At 43.8% G+C, this 23,796-nt stretch overlaps 1 protein-coding gene across 2 annotated transcripts in view; it reads left to right on the top strand.

Annotated features, from left to right (window-relative positions):
* Positions 1-23,796, top strand: part of LOC147882212 (NOL1/NOP2/sun family protein) — a 149,081-nt gene that overhangs the window by 18,647 nt on the left and 106,638 nt on the right. For both annotated transcript variants that reach the window (XM_087401993.1, XM_087401992.1), the window contains exon 5: positions 7,521-7,658. In XM_087401993.1, coding sequence (XP_087258119.1) covers positions 7,521-7,658 — 138 coding nt within the window. The remainder of the gene's footprint in view (positions 1-7,520; positions 7,659-23,796) is intronic.

Genomic DNA, 23,796 nt, shown 5'->3' with positions numbered 1-23,796 from the left:
ATCCCAAGCTCGGGATTCTTCATCAGGTGGGAGAAAGTGTTTCTTGAATTCGGTTTTGAACCCTTCCCAGGTGGTTGGAGCAACTTGATCCTTCTGTTGCTTTATCCACCATCTATCCGCTGCCTCAATAAACAGGTGTGTGGCCTCGCGGATCTTCTTTAGATCGGATCTAATCTCACAAATGGCGAAGGCTTCTTCCCACTTGTGCAACCAAACCTCAATCACATCAGAGTTGCGCTCGGTCATCCGACCAGCGTACTTCTCCGGTCTATAATTAGCAATATTGGGCACTTTGACCCTAGCGCTCTAAGGAATGTACACTGGGCTCTGGCTCTGCTGGAGCTTTGCCCTTGTCAATCCTAGACGGTCTAGCCGACAAGGCTTGCACCATCTCCCTAATCTCATTTTGACCAGCATTCACCTGAAGCTGCTGGTTCATAATCTGCTGTAAAGCATCCTCTAATATTGAAATCCTACCAATCAATGTAGGTGCTGCGTGATGTGACATTTGTTGTGTAGATTGAGCTCTAGACTCACTAGGATTCACCCTTGAACTCTGCCCTTCTGCTTCCATTTTGTTGAAAGGGATTTTTTTTTTTTTTTTTTTCGGATGGATTTCCCCCTTTTCTTATACACAGAAATGAATAGACGACAGCCTCTGCTGTACAGACCACTCGACTGAAAACTCAGATTTTGATTTAAAAAAAAGGGAAGGACTACTCCCTGGAAGCTCCACGCAGGCTGAGTAGGCAATACACGAATTGACGTGACAGCGCTCAGAATTAGCTTGCAAATATGTGGTCTGGTTTCGTCAACGGCGCCTGTGTTCTGGTTCTTCCATTTCGTCACAACGGGTCATCGCCCCACTCCATCAGTACGTCGTCAATCCACTAGGGATGTCCAGGCCTGGAATTCGTTAACTAACTGAATCCCTGTAGGCTTAACTTCTGGCGTAAGCACTACCCGTCCGTATGGGTGCGCCACACTATCACCGTTCATGCGTTCCGCTCGTCGAAGGCCTATATCTCCAATTGCGCTTTATTCTGGCCCTTCGCGCTGATTGAGTTAGGTGAGGGAAGGTCTTCGTAAGCGTGCGTCTACACTCCGCCACACCGTCGCAGTAGAACATCAACCTGCTCCGTCGACCTTCCTACAAATGATAACCTACGCTCCAAGCCTTTCTTCCTTCAATCAGTCCTACTGTCCGTTCGTAGCTTTCGTCAAAGCTCACGAACCACTTCCTCTGCCTTGTGCTCTGATACCAAGTGTCAACAATTATCTCCTGAATTTCTCTGCTGTTCCTGACTGATGCTGAACCGATGCACTGACTCAACAGACTCACGGGCGATGGCAATATTTCGATCCTCCCAGCCAACTCTCAAGGGCATGATACGTATTTTTTTCCTTCATAAACATCACTACGTATTTCCTTCATGTTTGTCCTTGAGACCCACATCTCCCTAGATAGTTCCTGGCCACATGTCTACATTTTAGGCCCTTACTTAGATGCATCCTTTTTTCACCCCTCTCTTGGAGTTCCTTTTAAAACAATTGCCCCTTGGCAATTTGCACATTTAGATGCACCTAGGCCCTAGCCCTATTAGAACTATCTAGTCAATGCCATTACGCCCTCACCTAGGACCTTGGCAGTTACTTCTCTTGACCATTTAATTACGCACATTAATTATTACAAAAGTTGGTCATCTAAGAGAAAATGCCCACCGATCTATCCGAGGTCATGCTATCTCGGCTAGAGCATAACATACACATGGAGTTCTCTTGACAAGCCTTTAGCGTACTTTGTATAACTGACAAATTTACCATAACCGTTTTGCAAATACTTCGATACCCAGAAAATAATGTAGCTGTCCCAAACTTGTCATCTCAAACTTCAATTTATCTATGACAATGATAAGATCATGCGCATAGATTATTTGATAAATGCTTCCTTAATTAATTTGTGACAACAATAAGATCAGCTCGCCCACTCTCAATGCAGAGTTGATGTGACCAATAAAGATCCTAAGTGAATGTGGGAGGTGGATCCATGCATACTTTGGAGGATCAATAAAGCCCTCCTCAAAGATGCGCAAGCAATGATCCCTGTAGAAGTTGAGCTTCATTGGGCCGGGAGCTCACTCGGTGCCAATCAGGTCCTGAACGTGTGGAGCTATAGAAGGTCCTCGCGTATGATTCTATTGAAGTCCGCGTGAGAACCTTCAAATCTATGGGACTGATCAATATTAAACTAATACTGGTCTCTTACATCCATTGCAATCCTTACAAAATTCTTATGCATTTAGCACTTGTTGTGCTAGATTGTGTGCTAGCCCAAGTACCTTGCTTGCGGTTTCCAAAACTTTTTTAAAGTAGCTTCCTAGCTTTTTGGCTGGGTGTTCCAACAGATGTTTTAGATTTCCTCTGCTGTCCCCATATCCTTCTCTGATGTGTGCACAGGCTCTGCATCTCCTTCTCTGAGGAACACATGTTGTTCATCTTCTACCTCCTTTGTGGGGCAGATTTTGCAGGTTCTTTCGTCTTTGGGGATCCTGGGTCTTGCCCACCTGCCCCTCTTCACCTCTAGATCCTGGGAACTGGTCCTGATTTTGCAGATTAGATGCCTTTTGGACATTGATGTCTTTCCCAAGGTACTTTTGCATTCCATAGCTGTCCATTGGGTGAATTTCCTGTTTGTAGAACTGCATTTTTGTCCCCGGCTTATGCCACAATTTCTGTAATATTTTCTGCATTACTATCCCCCTAATTTCACATGCATCCTCTTGTATATCAGATGCTGTTATGCTCCATGATTCCATCCATTTCATTCCCTCTCTGTGCCATCCTGTGATTTGCGTAGCTTCCATTGCCTTGTGTGGTATGCTACTATCGTCCATCTTCTCAACTTTGTTGAGGTAAGCCATGAATTGGTATAATGCCTCTTTGGGGTAAGGTGCCCTTAACCCCTTGCTCCCCTATGAGAAAGCATTTGTGCAGAGTTTATATTCTTTCCCTAAAGGTCCTAGATAGCTCGGATGCCCAAGCTGGACATCTGTAAAGGATCACTGTTTGCACAAGCATGTTCTATATAAACTTCCTCATTTCCAAATTTCAGAGATGTGCCTTCCTACATTTATTTTTTGGAAGCTATACAAAGCTTTCAAACCTCCAAGAATTCTCCTTTCCACACATGCATTCCATTGGTAGTTGTCTATAAATTTCAGCCCTAGATATTTATATGTGTTGAATATTTCCAAGGGGTCTCCTTCAAAGGTGACACAATTTGTTTGTTACGGGTCCCAATCACCATTACTTTTGTTTTGTCTATGACCTGCATTCTCGAATTTCTGCAAAACACCCCAGTGCATCCAGATGTGCTTGCATGTTCTCCGTGCTCTTTGCTAACAAATTGTGTAATAAGCATTAGTAGGGCATATCCTGCAATCTGGACACCCTCCTTGCTATGTATTCTCATCCACTCTTCCCAAATCATCAATATAGAGTAGGTCACCATCTATGAACGAGGTGTGTTTCTTCTCCAGCTTGGCTCCCCGGATATTGCTCTGACACTCGTGGAGAGGAGTCCCATCCTTCTGGGCCCACATTTTGTGTACCTTTTCCCTTGGTATCACAGATTTATGGTAGAGGACATGGACTCGACTCACCATGTTCCTTGTTTTCCAATGGCGCTTTGCTTCCTCGGGCTTCCGAGGGAATACAAGGCCATCCTTCCTTCCATCAGATGTGCATTCGGCACATTACTAGAGTATCTTCGGAGTCGGCTGCATCTATAGTGTCAGATGATGGGGTTCCTCTCCTTCTGTTGATTTGTGGAGAGTCCGGAAGTCACTCCGAGAGGTGATCCTCTTAGAGACTCTCGAGGGAGGTACACTTCGTGTGAGACTGGAAGTCTCTCGAAGTTTGAGATGCAGACATATGGGGCATTTAGCCCGGGATTGTATGCGAGGCCTGAGCCGGGTCTCTCCCTCCCTTCATGAGACACATGGATAGCATAGAGACGCTCAAGAGGATGGGACCCAGCGGCCCACTAGGCAGCCACAACAGCCTCCTCAGCCTCAACGACAGCAGCACGAGTCCCAGACCCCCACGGGTTGATCCTTCTGAGGGAAAGTGGACCAGGGTGGGGAAGATAAAGTGGAGTAAGTGGGCCAAAAAGAACCAACAGCAACGTGCCAACCATAAGCGGAGAGCACAGGCAGCCACTCAGTCTCGAGGAGATCAGGTTGGCGGCCCCCAAACAAATGGACCTCGAGCTTCGGAGAGGGGGCCCTCGACATTAAGCCACTCTGCAGATCCTCCCGGAGGCGGGAATCCATGCCCGCAGCAGCAATAGCAGGCTCCAACGGTTTTTGGAGCCTCGAGGACTTCTGCGCCCTAGACCCACTTCCCCTCGACCTCAGAGGAGATAGAGAGACCTCAGGCACCTACGCCGCAGCATCCCGCAAACACTATAGCGACAAATCCTTATCAGCCTTCCCCTAGCTGCCCACAAATCCCTCTCCTTGAGCCTTCTGCTCTCCCTCCCCCTTCTCTTGACCCCGATGGTGTGGTTACCCTCACCACTCGCCCCCTCCCCCCCCCTTCCCATCCCCCTCGACAATACTTGCTCGGTGCCTCTTCCTCGCGCATGATATCTGGATTGATTGCTGACCCCCCACCCTTGAGCAAGGGCAAGGCTAGGAAAGAAAGAAAGAAAGAAGGAAGACCGATGGGTCTATGAGACTGTGAAAATCCTGATACAACGAGCTGTGGTAGTGGAGCTACTAAACTAGCATCCATACCAATGCAAAATGCAAAATTTAAAAAATGCAAAAATGCAGAATGGTAGTACTAAGTCCTAAGTACAACATAGTCATGTCGATGGTGGACTATATATCAATCTCAGCATCATCATCAGTATCATCATCATCCCCAGCAACAGCAAGATATCAAGATGGATGAGGCAGTGGAGGCATGAAGTCGGCAATAGAGTGCTGTCGGCTACTTAGAGGTGCGGTCCTGGCACGTCTCTTGGTCATAGCTCTGCGTTTAACCAGGGCTACTGTGACCCCCGTCAGTCGGGCTCCGACTCTAAACAAGGAGGGGATGTCTCCAAGTGTGATCTGTGTGTCGACCCTCTGTTTGGAAGTGACCATTTGATCTTGCAGCCTCGAAAGGGGGGCAATAGCGTGATAGGATCCCGCACCAATCTCGAAGGGAGGAGATAGATCAGATATTCATTAGTGGAGACCGATCACCTTGCTCGACACGGCTTACAAGATCTTGGCCAAGGTCTTGAGCCTACGGTTGAGACCCCACGTGCCAAACATCATCCATGAGACACTAACAGGTTTTGTTCAGGAGCGTAGCATCTTGGACAACATCTTCACTTTCTGGGAGGCAGTGGACCGCTCTAGGGTGGAGTCATAGCCTCTCGCCATTCTTCTTTTGGATTTCGAGAAGTCATATGACAGAGTAGAGTGGTCCTTTTTGCTGGTTAGGACAGTTTTCGCGGACCGAGGTGCCTCTTAGGATATGCTTCTTTTGGGATTCTCTTGGATGTTGTCATTGTCAGTTTTATAGGGTGGGGCCTGGAGTCTCAATGCAGGTGGATACATAGCCGATGATGAGACAGAGGCGTCCTTGGAGGGTATGGAGTGACAGAGGGTTAGGATAGTGGGTCGCTTGGGTAGGATCTGGTACATAGACCCACCATAGTCTTATTGACCCTAGAGGGAGTAATTTGGCGCTTGTGGATTTGGGAGGGTAGACCCCTATGGGACATCCAGTGGGATCCCAGAGAGCAGTTTTGGCTAGCCCATGTAGGACAATCGGACCGAGTGGAGGAGGTTTCCTTATTTTCTTACATGACCAGTAGGCTGCCATCCCCCAAGTGAAGTCCCTCGTCATCCTCTGTGTACTAGCCACAATCCATATCTACTATGCAACCGGGTATCCCCATAGGCAATGCGGGATCGTCTCAAGAACTCCTTCTGGGCAACAGATACATCTGCCATCTACCCACATCTGCTCCAACAAGGGGCCAATGGGCAGACCCCTAGTCTCACTAGCATACAGGATCCATGGATAGTCTCTCGGATAGAGATCTACGATGCATCTCTGCTGACACAAAGAGTCTCCAAAGTGTCAGTAGGGCTGTTATGCCAGTTGAAGGATGGTTGATTGTAACCACACGAGTCCCCCACCTTCTTACGCAAGGGGGAATGATGCTTACCTTTATGCACTATTAATGTGAACTGATTCCATGTTGTTGTATTCTTTGTGACTCATGCCTCTTTTATGACTTCGTATGAATTCGTAAAGTGCGAGACCTTGCTGCCTACATCTATCCACTATTGTGTATTTGATCATTTTAATATGCAGGTTGCAGAGGTAAATTTGGATTACATACAAAGTGAAATGGAATTTTGTGTTTATGGACCATAATTGCAAAGAATGCAAGTATTTTTGTCTTGGAAAGTGTGCTAGATTAGAAAGAAAGAAAAAAATGCAGTCTGCTACATGAACAATGCCAATATGTGCCCCTAGAGAACTTTAAATCAGAATTCCTATTAATTAGTTGTGGAGAAAAGAAGAGGGGTGCAAAAGGAAGAGGCCAAGGGCATGATTAAACTAAGGGATAAAGGGGGGGTAGGGTGAGATTCGGGAGGGGGGGAAAGACCAATTATGAAGGGGGTGGGGGACCACTTATGAAGGGGTATTAAAGAAGAGATGTCCTAAAGGGGGAGGGGGAAGAGGAACCATCTATAATATTATGGTCAGCAATAGGTATGCTATACCATACTATAGCTTAGTGGTGGGGCTCATGCTTGAGAAAGACAAGATTATGGTTTCGAATCCTTTCTTCAAAAGATTAACTTATGCCCATAATATAATGTGCACCCTCTTAGACTTAGGCTTAAAAGATTAAGCTATGTTTAAAATAAATTAACCTTAAATCAACCTATGAAAATAGATTAATTAGGGTCCCTAGGCCAAAACAAATAAGTTGGAGCCAGTATGGGAACAACATTATATGGATACTCTAATCTAAAATGTTTTCCTTCCTTCCTCATAGCTCTATCTTCAGGTTTTGATGATTCCCCTACCCCCTCCCCCTATCAAGGGAGAGCTCTCGCTCAAGAGAGGACTTGCTCAAAAGTGCCAAGCAAAACTTGAAATATGTGTATCATAGGGAGGTAAGATCAAATAAAAATCCTAACCCTAATTGTAAGGACTAAGAGGGTACCCTCCCACTAACATTGGAGAAACTCTAAAAGAAATACCACAAGGACTTTTGAACTTCCAACCACTCGCAACTTAATGAATTGATATACACACCTATGGTTCAAAAAATACTATCGAACGCGATGAGGATCTAAGTTCTAATAGTTCAAGCATTTTGACATTTTTGATGTTTTTAGGACATATATTTGTGTGAGATGAGTGTGGTCTTTGCAAATATGATCTTTTACAACATTTACTATGGTAGTTTCATTTGACTTTTCCTTTTGTATTTGCAGAATTGAACTATGCAGAGCGAATAAATTATTATATTGGAAAAGGAAAGGCGATGCTTTCGAGAACAGGGATGTTTAGAGAGCTTCAAGGTGTTGCTGTTGAAATGCTAGATCCGGTGTACAGGCTTCCTCCTTTGCACGGTAGGATTGAGTATTGAGTGAATAGAAATTGACAAAATATTTCACTAAAATTTTAAAAGAGCTTGATAAATAAATATCTTTCATATGGTCAGTGATTCCTCTTGCCATGAGAACATTCTTTTTCTTCAAGATGAGTTGCAGCAGCTCAAGAAGGATGTCGAAGTTGAAAGTGTGACCAATGTCTTGGCACACATCCATGGCTTCTCATCTTGTAGAAGCTAAGCCATAGGTTGGATGTTGGCGGCCCTTCCCTTGGGCATTTCTAACCATTTTCAAGATGTTCAACTTTTGGGGAGGGTTTCTTTGAGGTGGTCTTTGATTCCTTTCAGATTGCCTCCTTTGGTTTAGTGGCTAGTTCCCAAGCCATTAGCTCTAGAAAGATTTCTGTTTCTCCCTTTTCACTGTGTTTTGACTTGGTTGAGGAAGATGATAAATTTCCATTTTATTAGATCTTCCTCAAGTATACGATTTTCTGGAGCTCTTTTTTACATGGTTTGTGAGCTATCTCAGCTTCCTAGATTGCCCTCTTCAGCAATAGAGGGAGTCAGAGTTGATGGGGTGCCGCAATATTAAGGTCCGTGTCTTTGACCCTAACATTTCTAAGGACCACAGTTTACTCCAACATTCGGATGGCTCTCTCTTTAGGTAGAGGGTTGAGATTATGGGTTGGAAAAACAAGTGCTGCATTTGTAGACTTTTTGCGCACTTTACCAAAAATTGCCCAAAGAAAAAAAGAGGCCTAAGAAGTTCAAATTCTCCTCTGATCGATAGTGTCCTTCCACACAGTGTTACCGGAAACACTTTGCGAAAGGCATCTCGCAGGTTTGTATACATACATTTCAACATTCTGATTGGAGTTCTACCTAGAAACACGCTCTAGTTATACATTGAAAATACATAATATATAAAGTATATAAAATACCGTATACCTGATTATTAATATATAAAGTCTATGGACTCTCTCTCTCTCTCTCTCTCTTCACACATACATTGTATCGAGACGGGTCCCATGGGTCATTTTTGGCCCCCCGAGGACGCTAATAAATTCTACTTCTACTTCTACTTCTACTTCTCTCTCTCTCTCTCTTCACACATACACCGTGCGCATACTCACATGCATGCACACACACGCTATAGTGCACAATGCACACACATACACATGATAAAATACATGCATACAAATAATAGTGCACATACATAGACTATAGTACATAGTGCACACACGTGACTATAGTGCATGGTGCACGCACATACACATATTAAAAAAGCAAAAACATATACACACATACACATGATAAAATACATGCATACAAATAATAGTGCACATACATAGACTATAGTACATAGTGCACACACGTGACTACAGTGCATGGTGCATGCACATACACATATTAAAAAAGCAAAAACATATACACATTAAAAATTAATGAACATACATAGACCATAGTATTGAGTGCACACATACGCATACACATACACATACACATACACATACACTTTTTTTGGTGAAAACTTTGAGTGCTTTATATTACAAGAGAGCTATGCAGAAAAAAACCGGTAAGCTGAAATTGTACATCAAGCGAAACTGTCCATGTAGGACAAGTATACATCCTGATCTATGCAGTGAGTTTGCAGACAGTGATACAAAGCGATCGCTGCAAAGAACCACGAAAGAAAACAGGCTGTGGTTTCTAGCTTTCCAGAGAGTCCAGAGTGCCCAGTAGCGAACCCATGTAAAGAACACGTACACATACACGTACACATACACATACAAATATGCACATACACTTTTTTTTGGGTGGATTTTTTTTTTGCAGAGTCACTATCCCAAAATGGGATGTGCCAAAATACATCAAGAGAAGATCTCAATATATGACAATTATACATGAGAGTCTATGTACTGAGTTTGCAAACAATCATAGAAAGATTGCTGCATGGAGTGCCTGAAAAAAGAGAAGATAGAAAAAGTAGGATCACCAAAGACTCTATGATTTCTGCCTTTCCATAGAGTCTAGAGTGCCCAGTAGTGAACCCAATTGAAAATAATTCAAAATCCTCTCGAGGTGGGTGAATCTCAAAAAGCCAGAAAAACTTCCCAAAAGAAGCATTTGGAAATCTGGTTCTCAAACGCTGCCCAAGGAAGCCCAAGAAATCATGGGTGTGAGAGCAATGCCAAAGAAGATGAGGCATTGATTCCCGCGGAGCCAAACATCTGTGGCAAACAGCCGGAGCAATATGTGTGCATGCCAAAAGCTGCCCAGATGGAAGAACTCCTAGCAAGACTCTCCACAAGAAAACCTATTGTCGAAGAGAGATTTAAGAATTCCAAATCCCTCGCAGTCACTTTGGCCACCATTTTGCAGGACGACTCGTTTGCCAAAGATGATTTGCCCTCTGTGAAACTCAAGGCAAGGGTAAAAGAACTCTATACAATGAAGACAATAATGTGAGACAGCCTTAAAGGACAGCATGTCGACCCTGGCAAATGAAGAGTCCAATTTTTGAAGCCGGTCCTCAATCTCTTGTGGCCGTACTGGCTGAAGATACTTAAGCATATGAGTAAATGATTCTAGGGGTCTCCTCCAATCTAGGCTTGTCGTCCCTATATATGTCATAATAAGTCATCAAATAGGTGACATACGATATCTATGGATGACATGCTTTCCTTCCGCATGATATGCTTTCCTTCCTATGGCTTTTGGCATCAATGAGCCTTCTTAGTCATGTATGTTATCCTTGAAATTAGCTAATTATCTAAGAAGAACTATGCTAACGTAGTACCTTTGGCTAGCTAAACTTACCCCTCATATAAGCTAGTCCTCTCATGAAAGAGACCTTTGAAAGGGACCTCTTTATTGATCTACTCTAACTTAAGGCTTGCCATTACTTAACTATGGGAGGAAGTTGGTCCTTTAACACACACACACACACACACAAACACGTACCAGAAACACCCCCCCACCCCCCCCCCCCCCCCCCCCCCCCCCACCCCCCCACCACCAAAAAGAACAACCCGAATTATAAAATTGTCTTTGAAAATATTGCATATTTACTTTTTGTAATAAAAATGATGAACCTTGGAACTTATGTTTTGAGGGTTAAACTCAAAGAAAAGTGAAATAACCTAGCTTAACTGCGGAGCAGCCAAATGGAGCCTCAGAGCTAAGAGGCGGAAGGACTTGGCAAAGCCGGAATAGTGCAAGTCCAAACCTCAATACCGAGCGCCACACCTAAAGAGCAGCTCAGAGCAGTGCAAGGCGGGAAGGAGATAGCTCAGAGCAGTGCAAGGACGACACGAGTGGGACGAGTCTTATAAATGCTATAAATGCGGCGGGTAGTACTTGTCACGAATGCCAAGTAGCTAGCCTAGTATAAAAGGGCAGAGAGTCCTAGGTTCTAGGGTCCATGGGTTTCGCAACTGAGGGTACTCATGTGTGTGGAGTGCAGTCAGAGCGCTGTTGTAATCTAGATGTGAGGCTCCTGGTAATTGAAGGCAATCATATTTGCAATAATCTCTCTCTCTCTCTCTCTCTCTCTCTCTCTCTCTCTCTCTCTCTCCCCCCTATGACAGTGTCTCTCCCCCTTTGAGTTGTTCGTGCCTTCTACAATCACAATTGCACTTTGCTGTCACTACCCAATTTACATTCGCTCGCTCTGGTCCCGTTATCTGGACAAGGCAATTGCCCTACCACTTGCACTAACGAAGGGCTTACGGACGAGCACCAATTTACATGATAGCGCATATTCGACTTTAGGAGTTCATTGTTTATGCATTTGGCGATCTTGCTTGGGAGTATTGAAGGCTGTGCGTTGGAGAAGTGAGTTGAGAGCAATCGGAGCGATTGTGATCAATGACAGAGCTGCCGTGTGAAGACAATTGAGGTACTCACAACAACAAGAGTGACTATTCGCGGAGTTCGACATTCAACAAGAAGGCTCAGAACCATCGTCAAAGGACATAAAGCCTTGGCAGAGGAACGTGGGTAGGTCGACCGGTTCACCATGACTGACGCTGAACAATGAGAGGTTGAAAGGAGTGACTAAGCGAGTCAAGCAACCCTAGCTCCAATTTCGGGGGCGAATTTCATAAAGGACAAGGAAGCGGATTCTCATCACCCAGAGCAAGTATACAAAGCTGAGATGGAAAGAGCTGGTGGACAAAGGGAAGAGTGGAGAGATGAGGCAAAGGAGGAAAGGAGCGGTGACGAAGAGGAATGCAGGGGGGCATTGATTTGGCCAAGACGAGAGAGAGGACCGCATTGTAGTACCCCACCAAACAGCCCACACTGAGAGCAGACAGAGCATGAGGACCGAAGGTAAGGATGAAGTTTAAAAACTTCAAAGGGAGCGAGGGAGAGAATCGACTCTCATGTTCAAAATTTCCTGAGATTAGTCGCAATTATGCAGTCAATTGGGAGCAGTAGTACTTAAAGTATTTTACTACCACGTTAGCCAGCAAGGCCATTGAATAGTATGACCAATACGCTGATGGACACTTTGCCACGTGGGACCAGTTGAAAGCTGTGTTCTTGAAGAGATTCCAGTACCAATTCAGTACAGAAGATATATTGTGTGGAGCTCGACCATCTCAACCAAGGAAAGGGCGAAATAGTGTATGACTTCGTAGCCAAGATGAGGGTGTTGAGACTTCGTAGCCAAGATGAGGGTGTTGACTAACCAGCTCACCAACATGCAAGGCGAGACAGTGCTGAGGTCGAGTGGCCTCACCTTGGGGACAAAAGATGCGCAATAGGGAGATAACGTACCCAATCAAGACTTATAATGGATTGCTCCAACAAGTGATTGCGTTAAAGAAGGGGAACTCCGAGTCTCGAAAGAAAAAGAAGCCGCTTGTCCGAGAGGTGGGGAGTAAAGATGAAGAAGAAGAAGAAGAAGAACAAGAAGAGGTGTCAAAGAAGGACATTTTGCCCATTGAATTGGAGATACACAGTCTTCGCACTACTGTTACAAGAATAAAAGGACAGGAGGATGCCTATGCTCAATGCTTGGTATAGCTAGAAGCCTTGGATGAATGGAGATTACAGGCGTTACAAAACTTGGAAGCTTCTCAAAAAAGACGCAAGCCTGTTTTGACACCAAATTACACAAGAAGAAAGATATTGCAGAAGGAGATTTGGTCATGAGACTCAGGCATCACTTTTGAGCCCTAGGTTAAAATCGAATGATGTTGCCTATATGTGCAAAGACGTACATAACAAAAAAAAAGCATATAGTTAGTCCATACCTAGCTCCTAGGTCACATGCACTCACACGCTTTTGCTTAAACACATAGATGATTGCATGAATAATTGTACCACACACTTTCATTCCACACTCTCAAAGCATGTATAAAAATAAGATCTCCCACACACACACAAAAAGGTCATACCGGCATGCCAACCAATCTAATGATCAATGGTACACCACATGCACATGGATGCAGGTTCAGAAAGATGCCGCCACAAAAGAGGAGGAGCTCAGAAAGGTTCCGAAGGAAATGGGCATTTGAGGGAACCGAGAAAAGGGTGAGAGTCTGGTGCCACAAATGCAAAACCTATGGTCATATGACAACGAGTGTCGATTGAGCCGATGTTGCGAAATCTGTGATTGCTCGAGCCGCAACACCAAACGACTGCTGGTACAATAAATAGACGCAAATGCGGATGTTGACAAAGTGGAATAGGAGCCAAAGAGGGCCTACTAAGATGAAATGTCAAAGATCACAAACATGGCATGTTTTTTTTACGGGAAGGAAGGGCACCAAAAAAGAGAATTCCGATTGTGAAAGAAGCAACTCGATATGCTCTAGAAAGCAACCAAGAAGACCGCACACCCTCAGTGGATGCAACAATGGTCACTTGGTCTCAAGGGCCATCCAAGATGGAATTAAATAAGTCGAAAGAGTAACAGTTTTGCTAAAAGGAGGAGATGGTACCAAAGATCAGCCCTGAGATGAAGTAGAAGGAACCACTCATCAAAGTGATAACCTGAACGGTGATTGATGGAGCAGATTGAACGAACGAGTAGGGGCAACCCTTGGCGTCGAACATTAAAGTGACTGAAACGGAGATTCCGGAAGAAGAAATACCTGTAATTGATGTCGAGGTCTGAAACCATACAGTGAAGGGTGTGATATTCAATGGGGGCTTGAGTGTTAACATCATTTTGGACAAAGTTCGAAAGAGGCTCAAGTTGAGGAGCTTGAAGCCCTCGCCCTTGAAAAGCCAGATGACGGACTAAAGGTGTTATGCTCAAGTTGAGGTAACATGACCAATGAACATTTTCCTATAAAGGATCAATGTTTGTATTATATTTGTTTGGGTTTCACGTAAATGATCAAAAGGAATCAAGGTTAAGGTCCTTGGTGAGGGTGACATGGCGCAAGACCAGGTGGATCTAAGGCTAAGGGGTCTAAATGCATTAAAGGTGCCAAGGGGCAAATGATTTCAATGATATCCCAAGAGAGGGGTAAATGATGCATTTAGGAGATGCCCTCAAATGATGACATTTGGCGGACTAGATCCATCTACGGATATGTGGGCTCGATGTGTAGCATGCAGGTTTTTCCTACTCAGATATCTTTTAGGAGCTTGCTATAGTAGGGGTTGGTTGGGTGGAACATAGTTGTGCCTACGCCCGTGATTTACAGGAAAAGTTTGGCGTTAATGGTTTAGTCGTTTTATTTGGTATCAGAGTGGTTGAGGTGATTGTCGATCCAAGATTGGGGCGAAGCGTTGCTGCTGCTGCCGTAATTTTATTGGAGAAGTGCACAGAGTTATCACGTACAGGGAATTGGGGCTTGGTGGAATATGCAAGCAGGAGCTTTCACGTTATATGTTAGTGATCGTAATAGTTGGTATCAGAGGGCGTTGATGCATTATGCGACGGGTAGTTAATATCTGGATTCATGTCTTCGTTGTGAACGTGGGTGATATTATGAAGAAAGGTCTGTTGTTGATCATGGACGAACCGGAGTTTTAGGAAGTGACGTGAACGTAATATTCATCCATACAATTCCTTTTTAAACTGGCTTCGCCTGCTTGGCTTGACCACTAGGCTGTGAGGCACTCCCTTTGCTAATCCACTTCTTCTTAAACCCAGTTTTCTTCGGGTACTCATACCGAGTCCCAACCTACACAAACCCACTTGGTCTGTTCCCTTTAGCATCCTCATAGTTCAAGGCTATGGCAATTGCTTCATCTAGCGTGTTTGCATACTTAGCCCAAACTTCCATCTTGATCCGATCATTTAGTCCAAAGATAAAATCTTTTACCTAGACTGACCGTCTCTATGATATCGGAACTATGGTCAGACATCTGACCTGAATACTTTTCTGGCCTATAATTGGCAATATTAGGCACCTTAGCCCTCCAGGCTCGACTGTATGAACACTGGTTTCAGGCTCCATTGGAGATTTACCTTTCTCTTCACGAGATGGTCTAGTAGACATACTATGAACCATTTTCCTGAGCTCGGATTACCCTACATTTGCTTGCAATTGTTGAGCTAAAATCTGTTGCAAGGCATCCTCCAATAATGCAATTCTACCAGACAGTGTATGGCCTGTTGGGCACGACACCTGCGGGGTCAACCGGACTCCCGATTCTACGGGACCCACCCTTAAAGCTTCTTCTTCGACTTCCATTTAGGTCGATTGGGTTTTTTTTTTCTTTAATAGCACTCTATATAAACTGTAAGTACAAACTGTCACAACTTCCCTATGCTAGGGAATGCCTGCAATCCAGACATTTACAACTTTGCAATTGAAAGAACCACGCCTTCCCTATACTAGGGAGATATCAGCAATCTTTAGTAACGGGAGATAACCAAACCCACAATAAAATTTCGAAACTCAAACAACTCCAAGGCATAAAGAAATAGAAAGCTCCCTGGTCCAAACTTCAATGTTCAGGCTCCTGATCGCCTCTATTCGACACCACGCCACTTCGATACATCCAAATCCACTCAAAAGCGCCTCTAAACTGATTTTCCGTCAAGTTCCGTCAATATTCGGACGAAAAAAAAAACAGGATTCCGCCAGTGGTCGACGGAAATTCCTTAATCAATTTTTTTTTTTCTCTTGGGCAAACTGTATTGCAACCAAGCTCCCCATGCATGTAGCTCCACTTGACTACCAAATCCAGATCCCACGACTAGCAAAGCCAGCCACTATCATAACGCAGAAACTTTGCAAAGCAGCTGATCCCACAATTTAAACGCTAACAGTCTTCCGACAACTTCTTACACATGCGATACAATAGCTCCAGCTTTTGCCGATGCTAAAAGATGACGCCTAGCTGTGCCAAGTTAGTTGACGTGCGTGTGACACACTTGGCTAGTTTCTGCGAGAACTAAGGGCTTGAAATAATTCAACTTTTGTAAGAGCTGCCTGGAGCATAAATTGATGCACTTTGTCACTCAATTGCAAAACACCAATGAAGACAAAGTACATGTGTTTGCATGGAATATACATCCCTTTCTTTGCATCTCGTTGAATGAAGTCCTTGCAAGAACACCATGGAAACTCTAATATTGTCACGTGTAGGTAAGGCCCTTTGCAATAGAACTTTTTGTTCGCACATGGAACATATGCATTTCATTAGGACATATAATTTTCTCTTGCATCACTTCTGCAATCAAACATTGAGCTTTTTGAATCCTGCCTTGAAACTCCTTACATAGCTTGGATCTCCATCTCACTATCCTGTTATCCCTTCTACTGGCCTGATCATGACTCAATGGTCTTCTAAACCAAGTACCACCATTGGAGTGAAACGAAAAGTAACACCAATGGCAGCCCGGGCTTGGTCGAAGTCTTCTTTGAACCCAGAGCAAAGAGAAAAAGCAAGAAGAGAAGGCTTGTGTTTTGGATGCCTTCAGTCTCATCAGTGGAAAGATTGTCTACGAAACAAGGATCGTCGGATGGCTGAGATGGTGATCTCAGAATGCGATGTGGAAATGGAGAAATGCCCTAGAGTAGAACAGATGCAGATTCAGCTAGCGGGATCTTCTCAAAGGTCAGTACCTGTTTTGTTATGTGTGTCTGTTGCTAAGCTAGTAACCAGTGCATCTGATAATGTCCTATCAAAGCCCATAGCAACGGGGTATACAGTCTTTAACGATATGGAGTTAATTAAGATGAAACGGCAAGTAGCTAATCATGATATGATTGTGTTGTTTGACTCAGCGTCAACGCACAATGTAATTAACTCCAAGCTTGTAAAGAGGCTGAAATTAAAGACTAGTCCATTTGACTATGCATATACAGTCAGAATGGCAGACGGAAGTTTAACTGAAGTATGGGACCAAAGGGTTATCCAGTTGGAACTTCGAATTCAGGACTATACAGAGAAGCTTGATTTTGAAATGACAAAGCTTGCTCACACAGATATAGCCCTAGGTTGGCATTCTAGGAAGAATCCAGCTATAGATTGGAAAAAGCACGTTTATCAATTCAAGATGAATGATGTGCTGTATGTCTTACGAGATGAAAAAGATATACCTCAAGGACCGTTGGTTTCCGTAATGGAAGTTCGAAAGGCTCAAGCATAGTTTTTGTTTCTTTGTACAGCATCGGTAGAGCTGATTGATGGTTCTTCGGCTAGCACTGATGTTACCCAAAATGGAGAGATGGCCAAGCTGGTTGATCAAATAGCAGAGGAGTTCTTTGATTGTTTTAGGGATGAGTTACCTTATTCGTTATCTCCAGAGCGGAATGTTCAGCATAAGATTGAACTAATCTCGGGGGCACAGAACCTATAAATAGACCTCCCTATAGAGTAAGTTTTATCGAAGAAGCGGAGGTACGAAGATAACTGGAAGAATACCTCAAGCTGGGGCAGATTCAACCCAGTTTCTCACCTTTTGCTTCGCCAGTGATATTTAAAAAAAAGAAATATGATACTTTTCGCCTCTGTATAGATTATAGATCATTGAATAATATCACTATTAGACACAAGTATCCGATGGCTCAGATTGATGATTTGCTAGATGCATTACATGGGGCCGTAATTTTCAGTAAGATAGATCTTAAATGTGGCTACCGTCAGATCCGTATTAGAACCGAGGATGTGTATAAAACCGCTTTTAGAAGCAGGTTTGGACATTATGAGTTTTTGGTAATGCTGTTTGGACTTACCAATGCTCCAGCTACATTCGTCATGCTTATGAACGATTTACTACGTCCGTATATCGGAAAATTTGTAGTACATTTTATTGACGATATTCTTGTGTTCAGCAAAAGTATTGCTGAGCATCACGACTTAAGAATAGTATTCAATACTTTGAAGAAAGCCAGTCTTTATGCAAATAAAAAGAAAACTGTACTGTGTATGGTAAGACTTGAATATTTAGGATTCATTATTACTTCTAAGAGGGTAGAAATGGAACTAAAGAAAGTGCTGCGATACTGACTTGGCCTATCCCTCAGAGTTTGACCGCTTTGCGATCATTCTTGGAATTTGTCTAAATTAATCGAAGGCATATCAAAGGATATTCTGAAATAGTATCGCCATTGATTGATTTGACCTCAGATAAAGTACCTTTTATATGGGGATAGAATCAACAGGAGAGTTTTAACACCATAAAACAAGCCGTGGTCTCACGTCCGGTGTTAAAAATAGTTGATCTCTAGAAACCGTTTTTCCTTGAAACCGATGCAAGTGGCATTGCGGTAGGAGTAGTTCTCCTCCAAGAGGGAAGGCCAGTAGCCTTTGAAAGCAAGAAACTTTCTCCCTCTCAACGAAATTGGCCAACTCATGAATTAGAGTTGTATGCTGTTGTCCATGCTCTGAAAACATGGAGACATTATTTGTATGGATCAGAGTTTTATGTTTATGTTGATTATGATACTCTGAAACATTTTTGTAAATAACCTGACTTGAGAGGCCGCCAAGCTAGGTGGGCAGAACTCATGTAAGAGTTTAACTTGACGATTCGGTACCGAAGAGGGAAGGATAATAAAGTTGATGATGCGTTGTTACACATTATGCATACTATGAGTTTCACGGTATTAGAGAGTGCTTTAATGACCGAGATTAGAGAAACTCAAAAGGTGGACGAGTTCGTCCAGAGCCTTTGGCCTAAGGCTCATGTATTTAAAACCAGGGAAAAGGGTGACCTGGTATCTAGAAAAGGCCAAACTTATGCAAGATATACGATAAGAGATGGTATGCTGAAAAGAAATGGCAAGGTAGTAGTACCTAATCAGAATGATCTCAGACAGAGAGTCATTCAACAATGCCATGATAGCCCACGTGTGGGACATCCAAGAGTTGAGAAAACATATGATCTCGTGAAGCGAGATTTCTTTTGGCCAAAGATGAAAAAACATATTAATGAATATGTGACACATTGTTTTTCGTGTTAGGTAAGTAAGGCAGAGCGGGTGAAGCCACTCGGACTTTTACAACCTTTGGAAATACCACTAAGTAGGTGGGAGAGCATTCCATGGACTTTATTGTAGGTCTGCTTACGACACAAGGTGGATATGATTCTATCCTTGTGGTAGTTGATCGTCTTACCAAGATGGCTCACGTCATTCCAACTAGAGAGTCTGTTAGTGCCCCGCAAGTGGCGGATTTGTTTATTGAACATATATTTCGTTTGCATGGATTACCCAAATCCATAGTGTTAGATAGGGATGCCAAATTTACTAATCATTTTTGGACTGCAGTGTTTGAGACACTAAAGACTGAGTTGGGAATGAGTAGTGGGGATCATCCATAAACGGATGGTTAGATGGAAAGAATCAACCAAATTTTAGAGGATATGCTTAGAGCATATGTGTCATTGAGGCAACATACATGGGACAAGTGGTTGCCACTGTTAGAATTTGCCTACAATGATAGAAAACATTCCTCTATAGGGGCCATCCCGTTTGAGTTGAACTATGGTTATAGACCAGCGAATCCAACTACAGTTGGAGTAACTCAGAAAGTGCCTAGTGCCGTGAACTTTGTGGTTCAGATGCGGGAGATGCTAGCACTTGCGAGAGCTAACATCCGCCAAGCTATGGATAGAGCTAAGGCGTATGCGGATGAAAACAGATCCGTTAGAGAAAAAGTTTTTCTCAGAGTTCCTTCGCACTCGTCTTTGACTGCAGGAGAGTGTGCTAAGTTATCACCCCGATATTGTGGGCCGTGGTTAATTCTAAAAAGAATAGGCAAGGTGGCTTATAAATTAGAATTACCATAGGATTGTAAGGTGCACCTAGTGTTTCGTGATTCTCGTTTAAAGAAAATTTTGCATACATGTGACTCACTAATCGAGGGTGTTGTTTTGTTTAAGAAGATAGAGGATAATGCAGGACGCAAACCAATAAGAATCCTGGACCGAGAAACAATGCAAGTGCGCAATCGGAAGATACCCACGGTGTTGGTTGCATGGCATGGTTTACCTCTATCAGAAGCTACTTGGGAATCCGTATACTAGTTACGGAGAGTGTTCCCAGACTTTTATCATCGAGGACGCTAATGCTTGAAGAGGGAAGAAATGTTATGCTCAAGTTGAGGTAACATGACCTCGGAAGGGTCAGTGGACATTTTCCTTTAAAGAATCAATGTTTGTATTATATTTGTTTGGGTTTCACGTAAATGATCAAAAGGAATCAAGGTCAAGGTCCTTGGTAAGGGTGACATGGCACAAGACTAGGTGGATCTAAGGCTAAGGGGTCTAAATGCATTAAAGTTGCCAAGGGGCAAATGATTTCAATGATATCTCAAGAGAGGGGTAAATGATGCATTTAGGAGATGCTCTCAAATGATGACATTTGGCGGACTAGATCCATCTAGGGACATGTGGGCTCTATGTGTGGCATGCAGGTTTTTCCTACTCACGTATCTTTTAGGAGCTTGCTACAGTAGGGGTTGGTTGGGTGGAACATAGTTGTGCCTACGCCCGTGATTTGCAAGAAAAGTTTGGCATTAATGGTTTAGTCGTTTCAAAAGGCTGGTGCCCGTGGCATGCTGAAAGAGTTTACATCAAGACTAGTGGACCCTACTTCACTGTGATTTTCATTGTTGTGAAGATGGAGAGTGAAGAAGGGTACCCAATGCTACTAGGACGACTGTGGCTCAAAGGTCCCAAGGTGCTTAACGATTGGGAAGGGCAGATCCTCAGGACACGATCTAGAGGGATTGTGAAACCGGCCTCTAATCACTCAGAGGGCAGTGGAACTAAACCTTTAATCACTTCAGCACTTATTTACAGCTCACAAAGCATATATCACAACCATTAACCATTGCATGATCACCATTTGGCATTTACCCATTTGTTCACAAACAAAACCACTGAAAAAGGGATGGAGGCTAGAATGCCCCTGCTCAACAGACATAGACAAGTGCACCCGATTGGCCCCAAACACCGTGGCGCCCCTTTCGGTATTTCTTTATATTTCACAGTGAAATGATTACAAGTTGCATCTGGGAGACCTTCCCTGCAACTGAGCACGCAGCTCCAATTCACTAAGCCTTCGCAAGGCTTTCAAGCATATAACACCATCACATAAGTGCACTTAACCCGTAGGCTCAACCCAAAGGCATTCTCTTTTCCGAGTGCAATTCCATCGGCTGTCCAGATGCAATCACACTGCACCCCAGCTGCACTCTCTTTGAGTGGTTTCCAGATGGCATTCACAAAGCTTTTCAAAGCTCCAAAATAAAATCAGCAAAGTACCCAACCAAGGAATGACTCATGTAGCACTGCCTGGGCACCTGTGAGCCAAGAAAGAGGTGGCACACGAGGCCAACCAATAGCTTATGGCAAAAAGAAATTGCAGTAGCAAAATCACAACTCACCAAGCCCTGAAGACTCGAACCAAGTCCTCAATCGCCAAGAGGACATAGTAGCCAATGCCCAATTGCATTCTTAGCCAAAGAGGAGTGCAAAGGCATGAAGAAAGAGCATTTACAAGAGCCGACCAGCAAGAATTCCACTGAAAAATGCGAAAAGAAACACTTCTGTCGCGAAGAAGTGGGAGTTCTTGGGCTCAAAAGAAGCGTGCTTCAGAGAGGAATGCATTGAGAAGGTTTTGGAGAAGTTTCATCGCCGGAAAGTCCTCCAAATCTGAGAAAAACCAGTCAACCAGCGTGTCGGACCACTCGAAATTCAACAGAAAGCTGTAGCTTTGCAAGAGGAGAGGCCCAGGAGGCGGTAGAAGAAAAAAGGTCCAGAAAAAGCCACTTTTGCAAATTCGACCAGCAAAAGAAGTGCTCAGCTCTGCCCGTTCTACCAAACGCACGGAGGGAAAAGCATATCACTACGAAGGGGAGGCAGAGGGGAAGCCATCGGGCCAAACGGAAGTCGAGGAATCCAAACGGGTGAGGAGTTATGAAGAAAAACGGAATTCAGCTGAAGGAGGCTGAAAAACCAGTCCAAAATCTCAACAAAGGGAGAAGATGAGAGAGAAAACCACACATGTGAAGTTTAGAAGGCCCAGGAAGGTCCAGGAATGGCAAAGGAGCATGTAGAAGGCACTAGAGCCACCTGGAACTCTAGGGGGGCCACTGAAGGTACATGGCCCTCTAGGGGGCCCATTAAAAATGCCACGTCATCATTTCCCAACAACCACTCTTTTAATTCCTTGGAATGCCTTTGGGCCTAGGGATTAATTACGCTTATGTGCTAGGCACCATGCCGCATTTAATTACACATTATTAAGCCCACGCTTGGACTTTTAAAACCAAAGTTATCATGGTCTTGTAGTACATTAAAGTACTTAGAATTTCACGCCCCCGTGACATACCCCTCTCTTGAAACAGCAAACCACAGTTTCCTGCCCCAAAACACAGGAGCGAGCATGAAATATAGCATAAAAGAGTATACAAGAAAGCCGCAGCTATAGTATACAGAGATAGTGAAAATATGGCTAGGAGAGGCATGCATCCATCCATATATACTGCTCAAAATCTATGTGATCCTCGGCGATCAATAGTCAAGATGCATCAATATCATGAAGTCTCACAGCAGAAATACTGTCAGCTCAGTATCTCGGATGAAACATACAGTGTCATCAAGCGACCTCATGAAATCACAGTGAGCCCGTCTGTACTGAGGGAGTGGAGGTGCTACCCCCCTCTCGAACATCAGGTAATGCTCCAGACGCTCGCTCTGCTGAACTACCTGTAGGAGCCTGGACCGCAGTCGGCTCTAATTGGAAAGCATCAAGGTAAAGCTGCAATATCCCAGGTGAATCTGCCAGTTCACCTTCCTCCATCCATTTCGCATCAAGTGATGGGTAATTTTGAAATTTTACCAAGTAGCGACGGATAACTTTACCCTTGAGCTTTCTATCTCTGTGTGCCAGAATCTGCTCTGGGGGACCAGAAGTTCATCCTGTTCTTCCACTTCAGGCTGCACCTCATCAGATACATCCTCGGGAATATCTCCATGATATTGCTTTAATAAGCTCACATGAAAGGCATTATGTATCTTCCAATGCGGAGGCAACTTCAGCCTGTAAGCTACCTCGTTTATCTTTTCAGAAACCTGGAGAGGACCATAGTAACGCATGTTCAGCTTTGTGTACAACCTTTCCTTGCCTTTCTTATTTTTCAGCCTTGCCTTCTGAAAACGCAGCAAAACCCAATCACCTTCTGTGAATACCAATTCCCTGCGGTGCTTATCTGTTGCTCTTTTCTGCTTGTCTTGACTTCGTTGCAAGGCATATTTGATCTTCTTATAAGCCTCTTCAAGGCTTTCCACAAAACGATCAGCTTCGAAGATTTTCTCTTTTGTATGCAAAATGGGAGGTATCTTCCTAGCACCTTCCACTATTTCAAAAGGTGCTTTACCCGTGGATGTGTGCACCGTATTATTGTAAGCATATTCCAGCAAAGGTAAATAATGCTCCCATTTGCTTTTGTGGTCTGAGACATAGCATTTAAACATATCCAAGATGGTAGAGTTTTCCTGCTCCGATTGTCCATCAGACTGAGGGTGAAAAGATGACGAAAAATTCAGCGTAGTGCCCATATTTTCAAACAGTCCTCTCCAAAAGAGGCTGGTCATCCTCGGATCTCTATCACTGATTATGGATTCAGGCATCCCATGATACTTGAAGACATGCTGCAAAAACAATTTGGCCATTTGATCTGCTGTAATTTTCTTTCTTACTGGCACAAAGTGGGCTTGTTTGCTA

This window comes from Dipteris shenzhenensis, chromosome 30, assembly GCF_047967505.1.
Source record: "Dipteris shenzhenensis isolate YYH24624 ecotype China chromosome 30, Dip_SZ_1.0, whole genome shotgun sequence".
NCBI classification, from domain to species: domain Eukaryota; kingdom Viridiplantae; phylum Streptophyta; class Polypodiopsida; order Gleicheniales; family Dipteridaceae; genus Dipteris; species Dipteris shenzhenensis.
The sequence above is the reverse complement of the archived record's forward strand: the minus strand, read 5'-3'. Positions and strand labels throughout refer to the sequence as shown.